Here is a 24,758-nt window from a genome sequence, read left to right as displayed (position 1 = left end):
GCTGTAAACTACAAGTCAGTAGTGGCAAAAATGAAAATAAATTGAGTACTGGGTGCATGAACTAGCACATGTGCAAGCAACGTGCCTTACTGTGGGAATCTTACTGAGCTAAAATGCATACTACTGGGCCTACCCATCCACCGGCCACCAAATCAACCGCAATTGTTACTTCCTCCTCCTGCATCACTGTTGAAACTATCCTCACACAGGTCTCCAACCACATAATCTCCATTTGTTTACCCACTACATTACGCTACAGTAGGTGTGACTGAGTCCGTCTGGTGTTACGGACGTGACCATGCTTGGTGTTTTTGACCGATGTAAGATACTGAGGCTACATCATGTGTGTTGCATGAACCATACTTCCCTGCCCTGGTGTGCAAATAGACTATGGCGGGGGGCATTGATGCCACTGTCTGCCTGAAAGGTTTTTAAATATCAAGAATCAAATATGGATCTCCAAGTTGTGTCTTGTGTTTAGTGGCAGGGTTCTGTGAGCAAGAGGCCTATTACTGTCACTCATTCAGCTCATGATTATTTTTTTAAATGAAAATGCCAGCCCTCATCCTGTCTGTAAGTCAACGCAATCAGGCAGTGCTTAAATTTATATGGATTGGAGAGCGCAGTCACACAGCTGCAGAGTTGTGGATCACTATCCAGGCCCAGTTTGATCAATGGCTGTCTCCACTGAACCTGGAGCCAGGAAAAGCCATGTGCGATAACAGTGCAAACCTGGTGGCGACACTACACCTGGGCGATATCACATAATAACTGCATGGATCAACCTGGTTGTACAGCAATTTCTAGGGCACTATTTCTGCCTGGATGTGCTGCTGCAGAAGGCACGGTCTCTGTGTGCTCACTTTTTAAAATAAAAAGGCCAGCTCACATCTTATATGTTGCATGGACCATACTGACCTGGTGTGCAAACAGACTATGGAGAATTATGGGGGGAATAGATACTGCTGTCCTGCAGTTTACCTGAAAGATTTTTGAATATGAAGACTCCAAGTTGTCTTGTGTGTAGTGGCAGGGTTCTGCGAGCAAGAGGCCTACGCCTGTCACTCATGCATCTTTTGATTTTTTTTAATTTTAAATTCCAGCACTATTTATCGAATCAACTGACACATGATCGCCTTCTTGATGCAACATCTGGAACATGATGTCCGTATTGTTAGTATTAGAAATAGTACTGCCTACTGGGTTGCCACTCTGTTAAATCTATGGTACAAGACTAAATTTAGCAAGATGCTCCCCCCCCCTCATGGAAGGGGACGCGTGGATACTGGAGTATCAAAACAAGCTTCTAGACCATCTTAACAGTAATTTGCCACACGGCAGCAGTGCGGCACACAGCGTGCTTTCTAGAATTCCCACCACAGGAACGTTGTGTCATCAATGCGGAAACATTAGCAGTAGTTGAAGTGGCAGAAGCCATTTCTGTGAGGTTTGGCACACATTGTTTAGACCATCGCATGCATCAGCAGAACAGAGTAGAAGTCTGACACATAGTGAATGACTGGAGAGGATGGTGCAGGATTATCTAGAGCTCAATGTCAATGCCATAAGGGGGATTGGACCCTTTTGCATTTTGGTCTTCAAAAATGAAAGAGTGGCCTGAGCTCGCCAGTCACGCCTTGGAAGTATTGGCCTGCCCAGCAGCCAGCGAACTCTCAAAACGTGTCTTCAGCTCAGCGCTGGTTGTAGTATATGGTCAGATAAGCGCATCCAGCTGTCCCCTGAAAACGTAGACCACCTAACTTTCATAAAGATGAATAAGTCGTTGATGTCCAATGACTTTACCACCCTAGACCCCGACTGTGCAGTCTAGCGCTGGTGTACTGCCAGGGTTATGGGAGCACTAGCCCTACGCCTGTCTTATCTTGCTGTCTCTGGTGAAGGTAGAAATGTTGGTTCAGGCCTTGTTACAGGGCCGCCCCAAGCATGCAGGTTGCTTTATTGGACTATTTGAGGTTTATGCCAATTGTTGCCACTTTTTATGTTGCCTGACCTTCATTTTTTAAAATGTGGGGACTCCAAGTAGGGTTTCCATATTGTCTTTTGTCTGTAGTCCCAGGGTTCTTGGAGCAAGAGGCATACGCCTGTCACTCATGTATCTCTTTATTTTTAAAATGAAAATGCCAGCCCACATCCTGTGTGTAAGTCAACACAATTAGGCATTGCTTAAATGTATATGCATTGGAGAATGCAGTTACACAGCTGCAGAGTTGTGGACCACTATCAAGGCCCAGTTTGATCAATGGCTGTCTCCACTAAACCTGGGGAAGGATGTGTGCGGTAATGGTGCAAACCTGGTGGCGGCACTACACCTTGGCGACATCACATGTGCATTGCATGGCTCACATGTTCAACCTGGTTGTACAGAAATTTCTAGGGCACTATTCCATCCTGGATGTGCTGCTGCAGAAGGCACGGTCGCTGTGTGCTGCACTTTTTTAAATTAAAATTGTGTTGCATGGCCCATAATTCCCTGGGTCTTGTACTGGCAGGGGTATGGGAGCACCAGCCCTACACCTGTCTCTCATTCACCTTAATATTTCGTATGTCAATAGTTTAGGCTATGCCAAAACAGTGGTGCTGCACTTTAAAACGTATTTTTGCTGTTTTGGAATCTTTTCAACCCCCCATAAAGGTGTTTTTTTCTACCTTACATTTGGCCTCCCAATGAATCCAATAGGGATCGAAAAGGTTCAGAGTTCGGTTCGGCAAACTGGCAAAAGTAGCGTTTGTTCGGTTGGACTTGGCGAACCGAACCTTTGAAAGGATTGCCCATCTCTTTTCCTCACCTGTCACTTGGCACTACTACAGACGCTTCTTTGGACTTTTGACGCTCCACCCCCTTTTGGGAACTCTAGGACATAGAGGGTAAGTTCTGTGGCTCCTCCAAGTGATCACCTGATGTCAGTTTATCGGCGTCTCGGGATTTTCCTGGGTAACCAGAGTCTAAACTGGAATCAGAAGGGATTGCACAAATTGGTCCATTACCGCCTTTGGACGCTCTATCAGTGACTCCTGTCACTGCTGCAGCTCCTGCTGCTGTCGCTGGTTCTCTGGGGTTGTCCACCTGCACCAGCTGCTGCCACCACTCTTCCACCTCCTCTGCATGCGCTACTCCACTCCCACAGCTCTACACAACGCCAGCAGGATCCACAGCCTCGGCTGCGGGGGCTACATAGGCTTCCTGGAACTCTGCCTGCAGCCTAGCACCAAATGTAATGGCGTTATTCTCTGTTTGCTCCTTGAGGTAACGACAGGAACACTTGTGCTTAAAAAGTGCAGCAGATTTATTCAGCAACACACAAACCGCTCTTCAGAGACATAACACAGGCCTTCTTCTGGCCTCAAAGAACGTGCGCTACGTCCACACAGGTGGAATTTTCAGCAGCCTCCACACCCTGTCCCGGTCAGGACTAGCAAAGTCTCTCTCTCGTCATTCTTTTTCTTTCCAGACACTGACCATGTGTTAAACAGACACCATTACAACAAATGAGACACCCCCATGGGTGGAGGTATGTGAATAGCCTGACCTGCCCTAATGAGTCTCGTAGTACTATAGGTATGAGAGCCACCATCTCACAAGCCCCCATAGAAATGGTGGAGCGGCTGTGTTCCCGCACAAACTCTGAACTTCCTGCCACCGAAGAAATAGAGATGACATCAGACCTCTCCCTAGTGCAGTGATGTAAGCACACGTCATACGGTGGCAGCTGTGGAGGGTAGAAAAGGAGAGAGCAAGGCCAGAAATTGCTCCAGCTCCGGCCTTGTAGCGGGAGGACGACCACACAAAATGGTAACTAACATTTGTCGTCGTTGTTCAGATATTGGAAGAGTAAAAAATTTTGCAGCAAATTACATTTGTTTTCCGAAAAATTTGCAAAACCTATACTTTTACAGACAGATTAAGTGATTTTGAGGGGCCGTGATGCTTGGAATAATAAGGAATAACGTTTGGAACACCATTCTAAGTCTGAACTGGGTGCAAAAACCTAAAAAAACATCACTATGGGGAGATAAGGTATGCACACCAGTGACTATGTAAGGGGAATACATGAAATAGCAGAAACTGCTGTGTGAATACTGACTTGAAAAATCCAATAGCTATATGCAAGAGTGAAAATGTGAAAAATGGAACCTGCATTACTGCCATGAACATATGAATCAAGAGAAATTTAGCTACTGAATTGATCAATGCAATAGACCCCAACACTGCGCCAAAGTATTTCTCTACGTTGGGGTCCCTAGCTTGTGTGTGTCCTCTCATGCAGTTAAAAAACAATTACATTTGTTTTCCGAAAAATTTGCAAAACCTATACTTTTACAGACAGATTAAGTGATTTTGAGGTGCCGTGATGCTTGGAGACCCCACAGTGAGCACATAATAGAAACTGCACCTCTCAATGTGTTCAACATTGCATTCAGGAGGTTTGTGAACCGCTCCGCTGCTTCACCGGAATGAATGCAGAATGGGATGAAAAATTACATTCTTTCACCTAAATGTTGCTTCAGCCTCACATTCTTCGTTCTCACAAGCCGTAATGAGATAAAATGCACTAAAATCTCGTTAAGCATTTTCAACTGAGCGGACGACTTCCGATCATGGGCAGTGAGCATCTTCTGAAGCCAGGATTAGAGCTGGTCAAACTCGCAAAAAAAACGGGACTGGCGGGGCCTGCTAAATTTAAAAAAAACCCCGATCCGCTCCAGAATCCGGTACCCATAGAAGTCTATTTGGACCAGAGTCCGGAGATTAAAAACGTTCGTGGACGGGATAGGGGAGTAGGAGCGCGCGGTGTACTCACCGAGGCTGTGTCATGGCGGCACACTCCTTCCGGGTCACACTTTCCGTTCTGGAGCTGTGACAAGTGACAAAGACTACAATATGTAGTCGAAACGCGTTGTAGTTGTCAGTTTTTGCACGAGACACGCCTGATCTTGGAAATGATCTGTATTTTTACTGAAGATATACAAATTAATTAGTTGGACATCTTACCTGGGCGGCTGACAATTTATTCCAAAGCCCCGGACAAGCCTTCTTTTTCTTGATTCTATCAGGTTCAGTCCCTACAAGTCCGAGCCGCAGGAAAGATCCTGGACACATCGGAAGGGGTGAGGTGAACTCAATATCAATTATTTTTATTTCTCAGAAAAAGGAGAGGGACCATGGCAACGTGGATGGCCTATCGAGACAAACTGAGGAAGTCTCTAACCCCGGTAATTACTGCCAGGATAAGGAGGATAGTCAACCTCATGAACTGAGGCCCAGTGTTTGCCATACTACAAAAAAGTGAGTGAGGAGCGCTGGCTGGGGACTAAAGAGTCATTCGCATTTGCGTGGTTGTCTGAGCGGAGTTCATACTTGCATTGGTCGTCGGAGCCCCTTTCTTCTCTCTGCCTCCCATTTAGTATCTTTTGGGCATTAACCAAACATTTCCCTCCTTATTAATGTATCATCTCTAGTCCAATCTCGCATTCTTTCTCTATAACATTGCCTCTAGTTACTGCTCCGATCCATCAGAGAGATTCACACCAGAATTCTGACTCAAATCACTTTGATAAACTGAAAAATGTCGACAACTTGGAATTGCAGAATAACTTTGTGACTTTTGGTGTTTTTGTGCCAGATTTGGCAGAGCTGGGGCAGGACTGGGGTATGACACCTCTGTTGTCTATTTCGAGCTGTGGCCTTCCTTAACTCAGAAGTCTCCTTCCTTCTCTGATTGTGTCTCTGACTGGAGTAGGATGGGGAGGCGCACAGCGCTTGTCAGACGTGCCAGATTCATTTAGAGGTGCGCCTCCTAATGAATCAGGAGCTTCTGACCTTGTGCCTTGCTCTTTCCCATGATTGTATCGCTGCTACTCCGGAGCTTTCTGATATTCGGTGATATCACCACCTATCGTCAGCGCCTCTGTGGGCTTACAGCGAGTGCTCGGCGCAGAGCACAGTCCAATCTGCTTAATTGTACACTTTTTTAATCCGTTTAGTTTATCTTAAAATGTTTAATAAACATTTACATTTTATTGCGGATCCCTGTATTTTAAAGAACTGCTTTTACTTGACCTATTTGTACAAAGGTCACTCATTGTCCATCTGCGGTTGTATCTGTACACGGCCTCACGTCCTCTAAGACAAGAAGAAGAAAACACCAGCTCACCCTTTCAGGAGATTAGAGCATCAGCCAGAACGGTGCACGGACGTTTGGTAGCTAGACCTTGTTACCACGAGGTTCAGGGAGAGGAAGATAATCCAGCATCCAGTTCCTGCTTTGATGCGCCTTTAATGCAGCTATGGAACATGGAATTTTAACCTTTTTCTGAATAAAATTGATGTTTTAAATTTCTGGAACTGGATGCTGGATTATCTTCCTCTCCCTGGGCCTCACGTCCTCTGTATTGTCTTCAGGGTGCGGTTGTATGTGCAGGGGCCTCTCCCTCCGTGTGCGGCTGTACGTGCGTGCAGGGGTCTCTTCCTCTGTGTGCAGTTACACATGTGTGCAGGTGTCTCTCCCTCAGTGTGCGGCTGTACGTGTGCAGGGGTCTCTCCCTCAGTGTGCGGCTGTACGTGCGTGCAGGGGTCTCTTCCTCTGTGTGCAGTTGCACATGTGTGCAGGGGTCTCTCCCTCAGTGTGCGGCTGTACATGTGTGCAGGGGTCTCTCCCTCAGTGTGCGGCTGTACATGTGTGCAGGGGTCTCTCCCTCAGTGTGCGGCTGTACATGTGTGCAGGGGCCTCTCCCTCAGTGTGCGGCTGTACATGTGTGCAGGGGTCTCTCCCTCAGTGTGCGGCTGTACATGTGTGCAGGGGCCTCTCCCTCAGTGTGCGGCTGTACATGTGTGCAGGGGTCTCTCCCTCAGTGTGCGGCTGTACATGTGTGCAGGGGCCTCTCCCTCAGTGTGCGGCTGTACATGTGTGCAGGGGCCTCTCCCTCAGTGTGCGGCTGTACATGCCTGCAGTGTCCCACATCCTTCATGCCGTCTTCAGTGTGCGGTTCTATCTGTACAGGGGATCACATTGCCTCCATGTTGGCCGTTTGTGTGGCATCCAGTCGGACTCTGGAAGTTCTGGACTTGGAAGGAACTGGACTCAGTAATCAGTCGGCTCAGGTACGTGTTGTTTTTTGTGGCCAGTGGAGCACGTGCCGCTGTGGCATTTTGTGCCGCAGCTGCCATATTGCCTCCCGGAAGCCTCTTGCCTCTGATTCTGTCTGGCCTTTTCGCCTCCCCTGCATGTCCCGGTCGCCCAGCACTGGCCGGAACTGATCCGATTCTGTCCTTCCCGCAGATCCTGCTGGACATGGTGCAGAATTATCCGACCCCACTGAAATCTCTGGTGCTGTCTGAGAATAACATCAGTGCGGAACTGCAGCAGCAAATTGCAGATCTGCTGTCAGAGGCCGAAGATGAGGACGAGAGCGAAGAACACGGCCAGGGCCGACCCATCAGGGAGAAAGATCTGAAGAGCAATAAAGGTGAGAGGTGGACTAGTCCAGGGCCGGAGCCTGAACGTTACCGCCACCTACCACCGCGTACAGATGTACCATAGGGTTGTCCATGCAGGGATAGGCCGGAATGAAGGCGGTTGGTTGGATGTATAAGGGGATGTCTGGGGCGGGGGTATAACTTATGGGGAGGGAGTGTAGGGGCATAGGATCCTATGGGAGTGATATGCACAGTTGGATCAGATGCCCTTCATCACTTTCTTGTCTCCCATTTCTCAGGTCCTGGCCCCCATAGGGTCCTCCTGACCTCCGGCATTGGAGAGAGCCTCCTTGCGGAGACGGAGATGTGAGGCTCGGACACGGTCACACAATCTGATGTCTGCTCATGGTCACCCAACTCCTGAAGCCTTGAGAAGTGAGCAATGGCTGCACGATGGAGAGGACGGGTGTTCACTGACGGACAAGTCACAAGTTTGCACAATTCCGGGGAGCGTTTGTGTTGCACAGCGGGCAGACAGGGTGTCGGGGGACAAGGACGACTCCACGATGAGCACAGAGAATGTCTATGAATATATTGTATTATCACCGGGCACTTTACACAGGCACGACCTCTCTGCCACCCGGGAAGGGGCTGCATGGGGCAGAGCGGCGGACACTGGACTAAAGCACAAGCTAATAAAGGTTTCTGCAAAATCTGGGGCCCCGTGTGATGCAATGTGCGTGCAGAGGTTACAGCGGCACACAGCTGAAATACTCTGTGCTGCAGAACACATTACACCGAGGGTAAGCTCTGAGTGCAGACCGATGACTTCTGCTCCGAATAGTGCATACTAACAAATGGCTGCAAATCAGTGGTGGCTGCAAATCAGTGGTGGCTGCAAATCAGTGGTGGCTGCAAATCAGTGGTGGCTGCAAATCAGTGGTGGCTGCAAATCAGTGGTGGCTGCAAATCAGTGGTGGCAGCAGTGCAGACTGAGAATTCTCAGGAGGAACACCGCATGCATCAATGTGAGACCCTGTGAGGAATGAGTGACACGCCTGTGCACCAAACTGAGGGCTGCAATAAAATCCTGCAAGGAAAGTAATCACTGAGCAGCACTCTCCCCTCTGTACAGTGGCCACAATCCCCGAGCGTCCTCTTCCTGCAGTGGCCACAATCCCCGAGCGTCCCCCTCCTGCCCCCCTCATCACTGAGCAGCACTCTCCCCTCTGTACAGTGGCCACAATCCCCGAGCGTCCTCTTCCTGCAGTGGCCACAATCCCCGAGCGTCCCCCTCCTGCCCCCCTCATCACTGAGCAGCACTCTCCCCTCTGTACAGTGGCCACAATCCCCAAGCGTCCTCTTCCTGCAGTGGCCACAATCCCCGAGCGTCCCCCTCCTGCCCCCCTCATCACTGAGCAGCACTCTCCCCTCTGTACAGTGGCCACAATCACTGAGCATCCCCTTCCTGCCCCCCCTCATCACTGAGCATCCCCTTCCTGCCCCCCAACCCCACCGCCATCACTGGGCGTCCCCTTCCTGCCCACCCCATCACTGGGCGTCCCCTTCCTGCCCACCCCATCACTGGGCATCCCCTTCCTGCCCACCCCATCACTGGGCGTCCCCCTCCTGCCCCCCTCCCCCATCACTGGGCGCCCCCTTCCTTCCCCCCCCCATCACTGGGAACCCCCTTCCATCACTGGGTGCCCCCTTCCTCCCTCCCCCCATCACTGGGCGCCCCCTTCCATCACTGGGCGCCCCCTTCCATCACTGGGCGCCCCTTTCCATCACTGGGCGCCCCCTTCCATCACTGGGCGCCCCCTTCCATCACTGGGCGCCCCCTTCCATCACTGGGCGCCCCCTTCCATCACTGGGCGCCCCCTTCCATCACTGGGCGCCCCTTTCCTGCCCCCCCCCCATCACTGGGCGTCCCCTTCCTGCCACCCCCCATCACTGGGCATCCCCCTTCCCGCCCCCCCCCATCACTGGGCGCCACCTTCCTGCCCCCCCATCACTGGGCGCCACCTTCCTGCCCCCCCATCACTGGGCGTCCCCTTCCTGCCCCCCCCCCCATCACTGGGCGTCCCCTTCCTAACCCCCATCACTGGGCAGCTGCCCCCCCCCCATCACTGGGCATCCCCCTTCCTGCCCCCCCCCATCACTCGGCGTCCCCTTCCTGTCCCCCCCATCGCTGAGCGTCCCCTTCCTGCCCCCTCCAGCACTGGGGATCCTCATCCTGCCCCCCCATCACTGAGCGTCCCCTTCTTGCCCCCATCACTGGGGATCGTCATCCTGCCCCCCCCATCACTGAGCGTCCCCTTCTTGCCCCCATCACTGGGATCCTCATCTTGCCCCCCCCCCCAATCACTGGGCGTCCCCTTCTTGCCCCCCCCATCACTGAGCGTCCCCTTCTTGCCCCCCCCATCACTGGGGATCCTCATCCTGCCCCCCCCCCCAATCACTGGGCGTCCCCTTCTTGCCCCCCCATCACTGTGCGTCCCCTTCTTGCCCCCCATCACTGTATGTAGCGACCCCACAAACACTACAAGGCTCGGCTCATTTAAAATAGTTTATTTCTCATTGGAAAATAGACGTCCGCTTTGAAAAAATTTCAGAAAATAAATCTACGTGTGGGGTTAACAGTCTGAGATCCAGAGGATGGAGGCGCCAGACACGCGGGAAGGAGTAACACTGTGCCGCCAGATACAAAAATATATATACATGTATATATGTGCATCTATATACAGACATGATGGACGCAAGTCTGACATAAGCACTAGGACAGGACACAGGCGCCACAGACGGGGACAGAGCACACAAAACACCAGCGGGCCGAGGAGGGGTCCGCGCACCACAATCCGCCATCTCGCCAAGCAAAAAAAGCTGCAAATATTCAACACCAGAGAAAGGGGCAGATGTGGAAATCTCCGATGTGCGGTGCAACCAGGGGAGTATCCTGCACCAACAGCGAGAGGCTATAGAACCACGGCGGAGGTGAGCTACCCCGCACCAACAACCATGACACTGCTGAGGAGGAGGGATCAGGCAGCAAATAAGTCAGCAGCCACCAAGCCACGAGGCTTCCATACGTGACCGGCTGAACCAAGACCCCACATGTAAGGGACCAGGCGAACCTATCCCCTCCGAGCACTTTACCTTCCGTTACTTCGCTCCACCCGACTCACCCCCTTAATTGGTGGCGGATGGTAAAGGGGTTGTCCGGGAAGTGGCCAACCCTTTTACGCATGGTGGGACAAGAGGCCATTTTCACATAGGGGACTGAATGATCATCACTACGTGGCTACACCCGGCTGCTGATGGGACATAGACTGAATGGGTCCTCGTGAGCCATCAGCTATGTGGTAGGCTCCTGGGCCTCAGTGCGGTCCTCTGCTGTTCAGGGGGTAACCCACCTCCTGTAACGCACTATTGTGTGTGGAGGAGACCCCCCGGGCCCAGGCATCTGCATATACTGTAAGGTAATGGCCTCTGCCCATAGACATTCTATATATAATGTATAGGACTTGACGGCTAGTTCAGTAAGTTGCCCTGCTCCTGGGCTCGGGTCAGGCTGTCCTTCCTATGCAGATGGTGCACACCCATTCGTTTAGGGCTTCGGTGTGGACGGCCGCTTGGAGGTTTCTCCTTTAATATGTCGTCATCATGCTCTTCACAAGTCTCAAGGATTGACTCATCCAGTTCCTGGTCTTCATCAATGTCTTCGGGCAGCGGTAGTGGCCCCATCTCCTCCTCCTCCTCCACATCTCCACAGAGGAGGTCCTGAGCCTCCTCTGTGGAGAATTCCTTACCGTACTCATTGGGGAGTTGTCCTCTCCTTGTGCCGGAGCTCTCTTTTTCTGGACTGTTCTCCCGGCTGCTCATCCAGCTGTTTCCAGACATTTCCCGTTCAGAGAATGCTTGTGCCACGCGGCTCAATTCCTGCATGGAGCGGCTGAACCTCTGCTGTAGCTCTAGGGCAGTGTCCCGACTAAAGGAGGTGCGGTGTGCCAGAGAGCCCTCTGAACTTGGGGCTGCTTTATCTACAAACATCCTTTGCCAGTTGGCCAGCATGTCCTCCTCTGAGCTGGCAGAGCTGGGGGCTGCACTACTTAGTGGAGACCGGGAGGGATTGTCAGCACTCCGTGCCCGCTGAGGGTAGCCACCTGACGACGCTGGGCTGTTTGGGACAGTGCGGTGTCTGTCGGGGCTCCCCTCCTCACCTTGTACTAGGCTGAGGGAGATAGCTTGCCTTGTGGCATAGGTGCAGTTGGGCAGGGGACTGTTTTTGGGGATTCGCACCTTCTCGTCGGAGAACTCTATGACCTTACGTCCAGGATACAGAGGATGCGGAGGTGGAGGCGTTGGGTATGGACTGAGTTTTTCAAAGGCTGGTGGATCTTCAGTGGCACTGTCCACGCTGCTCTGCTTCTGGAGGACACCATTCTGTTGTTGAGAGGAGCCACTCATGTCTACATGTACAAACACATCCTCTGCTGTGGGGCCGCTGCCACTGCTGGACATCGCAGAGTTAAGAATAAGCGATTCTGGCTTCTCCAGAACACGGGCAATGACAGAGGTGGGCACCACATCTGAATGTGAGAGACCCGGAGGAGGGGTGTCCTGGCCGGAGCCCGGAGATGAGGCCGAGCCCTGAAGATGCTTACTGACCATGTCCTGCAGCTTGTATGGCAACTGGGAAAACAAAAAACGAGAAGAGGCGGGTCAGGGAGGGGAAAACGAGAAGAGGCGGGTCAGGGAGGGGAAAACGAGAAGAGGCGGGTCATCGAGGGGAAAACGAGAAGAGGCGGGTCATCGAGGGGAAAACGAGAAGAGGCGGGTCATCGAGGGGAAAACGAGAAGAGGCGGGTCATCGAGGGGAAAACGAGAAGAGGCGGGTCATCGAGGGGAAAACGAGAAGAGGCGGGTCATCGAGGGGAAAACGAGAAGAGGCGGGTCATCGAGGGGAAAACGAGAAGAGGCGGGTCATCGAGGGGAAAACGAGAAGAGGCGGGTCATCGAGGGGAAAACGAGAAGAGGCGGGTCATCGAGGGGAAAACGAGAAGAGGCGGGTCATCGAGGGGAAAACGAGAAGAGGCGGGTCATCGAGGGGAAAACGAGAAGAGGCGGGTCATCGAGGAGAAAACGAGAAGAGGCGGGTCATCGAGGGGAAAACGAGAAGAGGCGGGTCATCGAGGGGAAAACGAGAAGAGGCGGGTCATCGAGGGGAAAACGAGAAGAGGCGGGTCATCGAGGGGAAAACGAGAAGAGGCGGGTCAGCGAGGGGAAACCGAGAAGAGGCGGGTCAGCGAGGGGAAACCGAGAAGAGGCGGGTCAGCGAGGGGAAACCGAGAAGAGGCGGGTCATCGAGGGGAAACCGAGAAGAGGCGGGTCATCGAGGGGAAACCGAGAAGAGGCGGGTCAGCGAGCGGAAACCGAGAAGAGGCGGGTCAGCGAGCGGAAACCGAGAAGAGGCGGGTCAGCGAGCGGAAACCGAGAAGAGGCGGGTCAGCGAGCGGAAACCGAGAAGAGGCGGGTCAGCGAGCGGAAACCGAGAAGAGGCGGGTCAGCGAGCGGAAACCGAGAAGAGGCGGGTCAGCGAGCGGAAACCGAGAAGAGGCGGGTCAGCGAGCGGAAACCGAGAAGAGGCGGGTCAGCGAGCGGAAACCGAGAAGAGGCGGGTCAGCGAGCGGAAACCGAGAAGAGGCGGGTCAGCGAGCGGAAAACGAGAAGAGGCGGGTCAACGAGCGGAAAACGAGAAGAGGCGGGTCAGCGAGCGGAAAACGAGAAGAGGCGGGTCAGCGAGCGGAAAACGAGAAGAGGCGGGTCAGCGAGCGGAAAACGAGAAGAGGCGGGTCAGCGAGCGGAAAACGAGAAGAGGCGGGTCAGCGAGCGGAAAACGAGAAGAGGCGGGTCAGCGAGCGGAAAACGAGAAGAGGCGGGTCAGCGAGCGGAAAACGAGAAGAGGCGGGTCAGCGAGCGGAAAACGAGAAGAGGCGGGTCAGCGAGCGGAAAACGAGAAGAGGCGGGTCAGCGAGCGGAAAACGAGAAGAGGCGGGTCATCGAGCGGAAAACGAGAAGAAGCGGGTCAGGGAGCGGAAAATGAGAAGCGGGTAAGCAAGCGGAAAACGAGAAGATGCGGGTCAGTACGGTCGCACTGGACCCGGCACCTCAACCCCCATTTACGCACATTCACATGGTACCAGGCACCACATCCCCCATCCACGCACAGCCACACACAGGACCCGGCACCACAACCCCCATCTACACACAGTCACACTGGACCTAGCAGCACAGCTCACTTGAACACAGCAGACAACCCGCAGTACTAATGTACCCATTAGTGGAGACGCCCACCACAATGTCAATACTCACGTCTGCAAACTTGTGGTTCCTGAAGTGAGACTTGTTGCATTTGAGCAACTGCACAGCGAGATTACAGTCCTGCCTGTATCGCTCCTGAAAAAGAAGGGACAGGTGATAACGAAGAACGTCTACTGACCTCATATGGAATAAATAATGCGGTCACTGACTACACACATTGTTAATACAGTATTATACTCCAGAGCTGCACTCACTATTCTGCTGGTGCAGTCACTGTGCACATACATTACATGACTGATCCTGAGTTACCTCCTGTATTATACGCCAGAGCTGCACTCACTATTCTGCTGGTGCAGTCACTGTGTACATACATTACATTACTGATCCTGAGTTACCTCCTGTATTATACTCCAGAGCTGCGCTCACTATTCTGCTGGTGCAGTCACTGTGTACATACATTACATTACTGATCCTGAGTTACCTCCTGTATTATACGCCAGAGCTGCACTCACTATTCTGCTGGTGCAGTCACTGTGTACATACATTACTGATCCTGAGTTACCTCGTGTATTATACTCCAGAGCTGCACTCACTATTCTGCTGGTGGGTCACTGTGTACATACATTACTGATCCTGAGTTACATCCTGTATTATCCCCCAGAGATGCACTCCCTATTCTGCTGGTGCAGTCACTGTGTACATACATTACATATCCTGAGTTACCTCCTGTATTATACTCCAGAGCTGCACTCACTATTCTGCTGGTGCAGTCACCGTGTACATACATTACTGATCCCGAGTTACCTCCTGTATTATACTCCAGAGCTGCACTCACTATTCTGCTGGTGCAGTCACTGTGTACATACATTACATTACTGGTCCTGAGTTACCTCCTGTATTATACTCCAGAGCTGCACTCACTATTCTGCTGGTGCAGTCACTGTGTACATACATTACTGATCCTGAGTTACCTCCTGTATTATACTCCAGAGCTGCACTCACTATTCTGCTGGTGCAGTCACTGTGTACATACATTATATTACTGATCGTGTATTATACTCCAGAGCTGCACTCACTATTCTGCTGGTGCACTCACTGTGTACATACATTACTGATCCTGAGTTACCTCCTGTATTATACTCCAGAGCTGCACTCACTATTCTGCTGGTGCAGTCACTGTGTACATACATTATATTACTGATCGTGTATTATACTCCAGAGCTGCACTCACTATTCTGCTGGTGCACTCACTGTGTACATACAGTACAGACCAAACGTTTGGACACACCTTCTCATTCAAAGAGTTTTCTTTATTTTCAGGACTCTGAAAATTGTAGATTCACATTGAAGGCATCAAAACTATGAATTATCACATGTGGAATGAAATATTTAAAGTGTGACAACTGACAATATGTCTTTTATTCTAGGTTCTTCACAGTCGCCGCCTTTTGCTTTGATTACTGCTTTGCACACTCTTGGCAATCTCTTGATGAGCTTCAGGAGGTCACTGGAAATGGTCTTCACTTCACAGGTGCGCCCTGTCAGGTTTAATAAGTGGGATTTCTTGCCTTATAAATGGGGCTGGGACCATCAGTTGTGTTGTGCAGACGTCTGGGGGATACAGCTGATAGTCCTACTGAATAGACTGTTAGAATTTGTATTATGACAAGAAAAAAGCAGCTAAGTAAAGAAAAACGAGTGGCCATCATTACATTAAGAAATGAAGATCGGTCAGTCAGAAAAATTGGGAAAACTTTGAAAGTGTCCCCAAGTGCAGTGGTAAAAACCATCAAACACTACAAAGACACTGGCTCACATGAGGACCGCCCCAGGAAAGGAAGACCAAGAGTCACCTCTGCTGCGGAGGATAAGTTTATCCGAGTCACCAGCCTCAGAAATCGCAGGTTAACAGCAGCTCAGATTAGAGACCAGGTCAATGCCACACAGAGTTCTAGCAGCAGACACGTCTCTAGAACAACTGTTAAGAGGAGACTTTGTGCAGCAGCCTTCATGGTAAAATAGGTGCTAGGAAACCACTGCTAAGAACAGACAACAAGCAGAAGAGACCACAAGGAATGGACATTAGACCAGTGGAAATCTGTGCTTTGGTCTGATGAGTCCAAATTTGAGATCTTTGGATCCAACCACCGTGTCTTTGTAGAAAAGGTGAACGGATGGACTCTACATGGCTGGTTCCCACCGTGAAGCATGGTGGAGGAGGTGTGATGGTGTGGGGGGTGCTTTGCTGGTGACACTGTTGGGGATTTATTCACAATTGAAGGCATACAGAACCAGCATGGCTACCACAGCATCTTGTAGCGGCATGCTATTCCATCCGGTTTGCGTTTAGTTGGACCATCATTTATTTTTCAACAGGACAATGACCCCAAACACACCTCCAGGCTGTGTAAGGGCTATGTGACTAAGAAGGAGAGTGATGGGGGGCTACGCCAGATGACCTGGACTCTACAGTCACCAGACCTGAACCCAATCGAGATGGTTTGGGGTGAGCTGGACCTTAGAGTGAAGGCAAAAGGGCCAACAAGTGCTAAGCATCTCTGGGAACTCCTTCAAGACTGTTGGAAGACCATTTCCGGTGACTGAAGCTCATCCAGAGAATGCCAAGAGTGTGCAAAGCAGTGATCAAAGCAAAAGGTGGCGACTGTGAAGAACCTAGAATAGAAGACAGATTTTCAGTTGTTTCACACTTTCTTGTTAAGTATTTCATTCCACATGTGATAATTCATAGTTTTGATGCCTTCAATGTGAAGCTACAATTTTCAGAGTCATGAAAATAAAGAAAAAACTCTTTGAATGAGGTGTATCCAAACTTTTGGTCTGTACTGTACATTACTGATCCTGAGTTACCTCCTGTATTATACTCCAGAGCTGCGCTCGCAATCAATCACTGTGCAGACAATGAACAAGCAGGGAATGCTGAGCTATTTCCGTGTGTCGGTGAGTCGTGACGTTGCGGTGACACGGGCGCGCCGCTGCCATCACTGCACCGATTGTCTATAACCTATGGTGCGTTTCTATTCATGCGGCCTCCTCTTCTCTCCTATCTGGATTGCCGACTCTCAATTTAGTTCCTCTATGTTCTGCTATAATTCCCATGATGCATCAGTGCATAGTCACATGACCAGCCCTCTTGTGTGGAGGACAAGGTGATTACAGTCGGAAGGGGGGGGGGGGGCAGAGCAGTTAAAAGAAAAGGAGCTGTGCAGTCATCATCAGCAATTGATAGGAGTTTCTGCCGCCTCCCACCCCTTTGGAGAACGTGGTACAGTCCATGTGATGTCATCATCCAGGCAACTCTGGTGACTCAGATGATGAACCCCTGCAGGCTACAGAAATGAAAAACAATTTCCGGGGGTCACAGTCTCATCACATGACCTTAGGAGAAGAAAACTTCAGAACTTTCAGATAGAAAAGAACAAGTCAATAATGTGAAATAGCTAAAACGTACACGGAGGCCGAGAGTCGGGAGGAACTCTACACTGTACAGGTGAGGAGGACAAAGACAAGTGTGTCCTGCCTACAGTCATGCATGGTGCATGCATGGTGGTAGAGGGTCATGGTTTGGGGCTGCATGAGTGCTGCTGGCTGTGGGGGCTACAGATCATTGGGAATCATGAATGCCAACATGTCCTGTGACACTGAAGCAAAGGATGACCCTCTCCCTTCATATTCCACCATGACAACGACCACAAACACCTCCAAGACCACCACTGCCTCCCTACAGACACTGAGGGTGAAGGTACTAAAATGGCCGAGCATCTCCAGACCTGAACCCTATACAGTGTACGGCACTATATAGACATCAATCGCAGGATCACGTCCCCGGAGCGACTAAAAAAAGAAAAATAAAAGCTAACGTAAAAAAAAACCAAAACCGCCATCTCCGCTATCGGAGCATCTGTAAAAAGCTGATGAAAACACAAGATTAATGACTGCGCACGTAAGTACAGCAGCTCTTCACTACTGGAGAGTAGAGGCCACGATTCCAGCGTCCGCCCCCCAATACCCAGCTCCACCCGTCCGCCCCCCAGACCCCGACTCCACCCGTCCGCCCCCCAGACCCCGACTCCACCCGTCCGCCCCCCAGACCCCGACTCCACCCGTCCGTCCCCCAGACCCTGACTCCACCCGTCCGCCCCCCAGACCCCGACTCCACCCGTCCGCCCCCCAGACCCCGACTCCACCCGTCCGCCCCCCAGACCCCGACTCCACCCGTCCGCCCCCCAGACCCCGACTCCACCCGTCCGCCCCCCAGACCCCGACTCCACCCGTCCGCCCCCCAGACCCCGACTCCACCCGTCCGCCCCCCAGACCCCGACTCCACCCGTCCGCCCCCCAGACCCCGACTCCACCCGTCCGCCCCCCAGACCCCGACTCCACCCGTCCGCCCCCCAGACCCCGACTCCACCCGTCCGAAGCATAAAAACATACCGGATTCGGAAAATAAACACCGGACAATCCGAAATCCAGAAAAATCACACACCGCTCGGATCGGCATCTTTCACCGACCGTGGAATTTTTTTTCCCGCATTAAGGTATAAAGTGAATGAAGTAACTGAAGAGCGTGACTCGTCTGGCAGGAGCCCGGCCATCGTGAGGCACAAATATAGACTAGCAGGAAAGGGAAACGTCGCCAGACTGGACTGTGGGTGGTCCCGCTGGAGGTCTGAGGGGCTGTACTGTGGCTCAATGTCCTGGTGAGGGGACCTTCTCGGGGGACATTTCTACCTTCCACCCCCCACCCATTCCTTAGGGTGACGTACGTTCAGCTCCTCCAGCTTGTTGATGGTCGTCTTGGCGTCCAGCAGCTTATTCGTCAGCTCCACAATCTCCCAGTCCAGGGTTTTTCGATCCATCTCGGCCTTCTTGATCTAGAAGTGACCAGAGGGGGGTGTTCAGTGACCATGTGGAGCAGGACGGAGGGTGGGGAAGGTGCAGCCGTGAGGAAACACGTGATCTCATACACCCAACATACGGGAGGACCGAGCGTGTCAGCCATACTGGAGGTGTCACTATTAAACACAAAGCTACCAAAAGGTGGAAGACAAGAGAGACGGGGACATTCTGGACAAAGGACACAAACCCAAAAATTATCTTCCCCATCCAACCCTCCAGCCCACCCCACTACCAAACGCAACTGAATAGATCCAGCTTTGGCTGAACGAGGCCTGTGACAGCGCGAGACAAAGAGAGAGAAAGAGTTACATGTGAGGTATAGCAGAGCGCAACGTGCTACATCCACCGCTCCATCACTACCACACAAGCAAACGGCCAGGCCTCGGCCGCACCACCATCATCATCATTCAGCCTCTAAAGCTCCGATCCTTCACCATCACCCGGCCTCACACGCTCTGCTCCTTCACCATCACCTGGCCTCATACGCTCTGAGTCATCACCACGATCACCCGGCCCCATATCTTCATCCTTCACCACCATCATCTGGCCTCTTACACTCTGCTCCTTCACAATCACCACCCGGCCTCACACGCTCCACTCCTTCACCAACAGCCGGCCTCATACGCTCCGCTCCTTCACCAACACCCGGCCTCATACGCTCCGCTCCTTCACCAACACCCGGCCTCGTACGCTCCGCTCCTTCACCACCACCCGGCCTCATACGCTCCGCACCTTCACCACCATCACCCAACCTCACACGCTCTGCTCCTTCACCACCACCAGGCCTCACACGCTCTGAGCCATCACCCGGCCCCATATCTTCAACCTTCACCATCATCTGGCCTCTTACACTCTGCTCCTTCACCACCGGCCTCACACGCTCCGCTCCTTCACCACCATCACCCGGCCTCACACGCTCTGCTCCTTCACCACCACCAGGCCTCACACGCTCTGAGCCATCACCCGGCCCCATATCTTCAACCTTCACCATCATCTGGCCTCTTACACTCTGCTCCTTCACCACCGGCCTCACACGCTCCGCTCCTTCACCACCATCACCCGGCCTCACACGCTCCGCTCCTTCACCATCATCACCCGGCCTCACACGCTCCGCTCCTTCACCATCATCACCCGGCCTCACACGCTCTGCTCCTTCACCATCATCACCCGGCCTCACATGCTCTGCTCCTTCACCATCATCACCCGGCCTCACATGCTCTGCTCCTTCACCACCATCACCCGGCCTCACGCTCTGCTCCTTCACCACCATCACCCGGCCTCACGCTCTGCTCCTTCACCACCATCACCCGGCCTCACACGCTCCGCTCCTTCACCACCATCACCCGGCCTCACACGCTCCGCTCCTTCACCACCATCACCCGGCCTCACACGCTCCGCTCCTTCACCACCATCACCCGGCCTCACACGCTCTGCTCTTTCACCACCATCACCCAACCTCACACGCTCTGCTCCTTCACCACCATCACCCGGCCTCACACGCTCTGCTCCTTCACCATCACCCGGCCTCACACGCTCTGATCCTTCACCACCATCACCCAACCTCACACGCTCCGCTCCTTCCCCACCATCACCCAACCTCACACGCTCCGCTCCTTCACCACCATCACCCAACCTCACACGCTCCGCTCCTTCACCACCATCACCCGGCCTCACACGCTCCGCTCCTTCACCACCATCACCCGGCCTCACACGCTCTGCTCTTTCACCACCATCACCCAACCTCACACGCTCTGCTCCTTCACCACAATCACCCGACCTCACACGCTCCGCTCCTTAACCACCATCACCCGGCCTCACACGCTCTGCTCCTTCACCATCACCCGGCCTCACACGCTCTGATCCTTCACCACCATCACCCAACCTCACACGCTCCGCTCCTTCCCCACCATCACCCGGCCTCACATGCTCTGCTCCTTCACCACCATCACCCGGCCTCACACGCTCCGCTCCTTCACCACCATCACCCGGCCTCATACGCTCCGCTCCTTCACCACCATCACCCGGCCTCATACGCTCCGCTCCTTCACCATCATCACCCGGCCTAACACGCTCTGCTCCTTCACCACCATCACCCGGCCTCACACGCTCTGCTCCTTCACCATCATCACCCGACCTCACACGCTCTGCTCCTTCACCACCATCACCCGGCCTCACACGCTCTGCTCCTTCACCACCATCACCCGGCCTCATACTTTCATCCTTCACCACCATCACCCGGCCTCACACGCTCTGCTCCTTCACCACAATCACCCGGCCTCACACGCTCTGCTCCTTCACCACAATCACCCGGCCTCACATGCTCCGCTCCTTCACCACCAATCTGCTCCTTCACCACCATCACCCGACCTCATAGCTCCGCTCCTAAACCACCACCCGCCGTCTTACGGTCTGCTCCTTCACCACCATCATCCGGCTTCATACCCTCATCCCTCACCACCCAACCTCACACGCTCCGCTCCTTCACCCCCACCCAACCTCACACGCTCCGCTCCTTCACCCCCACTCGACCTCACACGCTCCGCTCCTTCACCACCATCACCCGGCCTCACACGCTCCGCTCCTTCACCACCACTCGGCCTCACACGCTCCGCTCCTTCACCACCATCACCCGGCCTCACACGCTCCGCTCCTTCACCACCACTCGGCCTCACACGCTCCGCTCCTTCACCACCACTCGGCCTCACACGCTCCGCTCCTTCACCACCATCACCCGGCCTCACACGCTCCGCTCCTTCACCACCACTCGGCCTCACACGCTCCGCTCCTTCACCACCACTCGGCCTCATTTGCTGCACCTACAGCACAACCCCAGTGACATCCGCCATCCCTCCACATTCGCAGTCATGTGAAGATAAATCACTGCAGCAGAAGTGATAAATATGGAGGAACCTGATAACGTCAGAAGCAGCAGATATTAAATGCGGGAGAATCGGCATCTCCATACAAAGTCCATGTAACGGCAGGATGACACCATGGCCACGCTCAGGAGAGAGGACAGCGTACTCCTATCATAAGTGACATCTCCACAGGTGAGAGGACAGCGTACTCCTATCATAAGTGACATCTCCACAGGTGAGAGGACAGCGTACTCCTATCAGTAGTGACATCTCCACAGGTGAGAGGACAGCGTACTCCTATCAGTAGTGACATCTCCACAGGTGAGAGGACAGCGTACTCCTATCATAAGTGACATCTCCACAGGTGAGAGGACAGCGTACTCCTATCAGTAGTGACATCTCCACAGGTGAGAGGACAGCGTACTCCTATCATAAGTGACATCTCCGCAGGTGAGAGGACAGCGTACTCCTATCATAAGTGACATCTCCGCAGGTGAGAGGACAGCGTACTCCTATCATAAGTGACATCTCCGCAGGTGAGAGGACAGCGTACTCCTATCATAAGTGACATCTCCGCAGGTGAGAGGACAGCGTACTCCTATCATAAGTGACATCTCCGCAGGTGAGAGGACAGCGTACTCCTATCATAAGTGAGATCTCCACAGGTGAGAGGACAGCGTACTCCTATCATAAGTGAGATCTCCACAGGTGAGAGGACAGCGTACTCCTATCATAAGTGAGGTCTCCGCAGGTGAGAGGACAGCGTACTCCTATCATAAGTGAGATCTCCACAGGTGAGAGGACAGCGTACTCCTATCATAAGTGAGATCTCCACAGGTGAGAGGACAGCGTACTCCTATCATAAGTGACATCTCCACAGGAGAGAGGACAGCGTACTCCTATCATAAGTGAGATCTCCGCAGGTGAGAGGACAGCGTACTCCTATCATAAGTGACATCTCCACAGGTGAGAGGACAGCGTACTCCTATCATAAGTGAGATCTCCGCAGGTGAGAGGACAGCGTACTCCTATCATAAGTGAGATCTCCACAGGTGAGAGGACAGCGTACTCCTATCATAAGTGAGATCTCCGCAGGTGAGAGGACAGCATACTCCTATCATAAGTGACATCTCCACAGGTGAGAGGACAGCATACTCCTATCATAAGTGACATCTCCACAGGTGAGAGGACAGTGTACTCCTATCATAAGTGACATCTCCACAGGTGAGAGGACAGTGTACTCCTATCATAAGTGACATCTCCACAGGTGAGAGGACAGCGTACTCCTATCATAAGTGACATCTCCACAGGTGAGAGGACAGCGTACTCCTATCATAAGTGACATCTCCACAGGTGAGAGGACAGCGTACTCCTATCATAAGTGAGGTCTCCACAGGTGAGAGGACAGCGTACTCCTATCATAAGTGACATCTCCACAGGTGAGAGGACAGCGTACTCCTATCATAAGTGACATCTCCACAGGTGAGAGGACAGCGTACTCCTATCATAAGTGAGGTCTCCACAGGTGAGAGGACAGCGTACTCCTATCATAAGTGACATCTCCACAGGTGAGAGGACAGCGTACTCCTATCATAAGTGAGGTCTCCACAGGTGAGAGGACAGCGTACTCCTATCATAAGTGAGATCTCCACAGGTGAGAGGACAGCGTACTCCTATCATAAGTGACATCTCCACAGGTGAGAGGACAGCGTACTCCTATCATAAGTGAGGTCTCCGCAGGTGAGAGGACAGCATACTCCTATCATAAGTGACATCTCCACAGGTGAGAGGACAGCGTACTCCTATCATAAGTGAGGTCTCCACAGGTGAGAGGACAGCGTACTCCTATCATAAGTGAGATCTCCACAGGTGAGAGGACAGCGTACTCCTATCATAAGTGAGATCTCCGCAGGTGAGAGGACAGCATACTCCTATCATAAGTGACATCTCCACAGGTGAGAGGACAGCGTACTCTGGTACTGGATCCTAACAACAGTCCTAGGACACATAAGGAGAGAATATCCATGCCTAAAGATATAGAAGATATTCTAATAGCCAAGAATTTCTCATCATGAATGTTCAATTTCTGTTAAGTGATAACTATTTTTCATACAATAAAAAAGGTATTTTTGCAGACCAGAGGGGAGCGAAGGCGGGAGGGGAGCGGAGGAGGCGGGAGGGGAGCGGAGGCGGTAGCGGAGGCGGGAGGGGAGCGGAGGCGGCGGGAGGGGGGCGGGTCCACGTCCCTTGCTAATTTGTACATGTTCACATGGGAAGAGGTTTTATTTCCCAATCCCTCCTCGCCCCGTATCTGGTGGCACGGGTGTTTTCGGGGCGCCCCTGGTGGGGGTGGATCTACTGCCAGTGCACCCAAATACTGTTAGATCTGAATAACAATCTCATCTATCACTATCATTCGGTGACAGTTGTAACTGACAATGTGTTTATATGATATATATTCTGTATCTTCTCCCTATTTGAAATGATATTGTGAGAATATGTTAGAACAACATGTAGGAGCCGTCATCCTTTAATGATTGGTTGTGAGGTGTGCCAGACGGGATGTGCGGTAACCGCCATGAGCCCATGTTATCTCCTATACAATGAATAAGGCCAGCATAGCCCGGCTGTGATATCTTGTGATCATTTTACCTCTGGTTTTTAATATGGAGTGAAAGAGTTGAAGGATTTTTTCAATAAAATTTTGATATTTTTCTAGATCCTCGGATGCTGGACTTTTTTCTACCTGCTTCATTTATAGGAGAGAATAAGTGCGCGGCATGCACCGGTGGAGCGCGGCATGCACCGGTGGAGCGCCAGAGACCCGTCCTGACGAGGTTGGCGCATGAACAGTGTGCGGATTTGGGCCAGACCCCTTCCTCACGCTTACGTCACATTCCCACAGAGCTGCTAATTAAGAGACACTCACGTGACCGGACACATTAACCGCCACATGTGGCACCAAAGACTAAGAGCAGGGAGGGTCATCTGCATCTTCACCACCAGAAACAGATTCATTATTTTATCAAGATTTTAGAGAAGAAAAAACGTCTTGTTAACAATGAATATAAAATGTCAATGGCATTGTCCAGGCGCCAACCTCGTCACAACGTCTCCCTGGCGCGCCACCGGTGCATGCCGCACACTCCTCTCCTATTGTGTGAGGACTGTTGTGAGGATGTGTCCACCATCCAGTACCAGAAAAAAACCAAGGAGAAAATTGTAGA

General features: G+C 52.3%; 3 protein-coding genes across 7 annotated transcripts in view; 1 reads left to right on the top strand and 2 right to left on the bottom strand.

Moving 5' to 3' along the window:
* Positions 1-8,130, top strand: part of LRRC73 (leucine rich repeat containing 73) — a 63,108-nt gene extending 54,978 nt beyond the window's left edge. For both annotated transcript variants that reach the window (XM_075337904.1, XM_075337905.1), the window contains exons 5-7: positions 7,020-7,120; positions 7,299-7,485; positions 7,735-8,130. In XM_075337904.1, the coding sequence (XP_075194019.1) occupies positions 7,020-7,120; positions 7,299-7,485; positions 7,735-7,805 (359 nt within the window). In that variant the 3' untranslated portion in view covers positions 7,806-8,130. The remainder of the gene's footprint in view (positions 1-7,019; positions 7,121-7,298; positions 7,486-7,734) is intronic.
* Positions 1-24,758, bottom strand: part of POLR1C (RNA polymerase I and III subunit C) — a 321,201-nt gene that overhangs the window by 110,671 nt on the left and 185,772 nt on the right. The gene's annotated exons all lie outside the window — the stretch shown is intronic.
* Positions 9,992-24,758, bottom strand: part of TJAP1 (tight junction associated protein 1) — a 72,893-nt gene continuing 58,126 nt past the window's right edge. For all 4 annotated transcript variants that reach the window (XM_075338948.1, XM_075338950.1, XM_075338952.1 and 1 more), the window contains 3 exons: positions 18,541-18,648; positions 13,808-13,891; positions 9,992-12,127 (listed from right to left, as the gene is read on the bottom strand). In XM_075338948.1, the coding sequence (XP_075195063.1) occupies positions 10,967-12,127; positions 13,808-13,891; positions 18,541-18,648 (1,353 nt within the window). In that variant the 3' untranslated portion in view covers positions 9,992-10,966. The remainder of the gene's footprint in view (positions 12,128-13,807; positions 13,892-18,540; positions 18,649-24,758) is intronic.

This window comes from Anomaloglossus baeobatrachus, chromosome 3, assembly GCF_048569485.1.
Source record: "Anomaloglossus baeobatrachus isolate aAnoBae1 chromosome 3, aAnoBae1.hap1, whole genome shotgun sequence".
In the NCBI taxonomy this organism is placed as follows: Eukaryota; Metazoa; Chordata; class Amphibia; order Anura; family Aromobatidae; genus Anomaloglossus; species Anomaloglossus baeobatrachus.
This window is presented reverse-complemented; position numbering and strand designations above follow the sequence as displayed.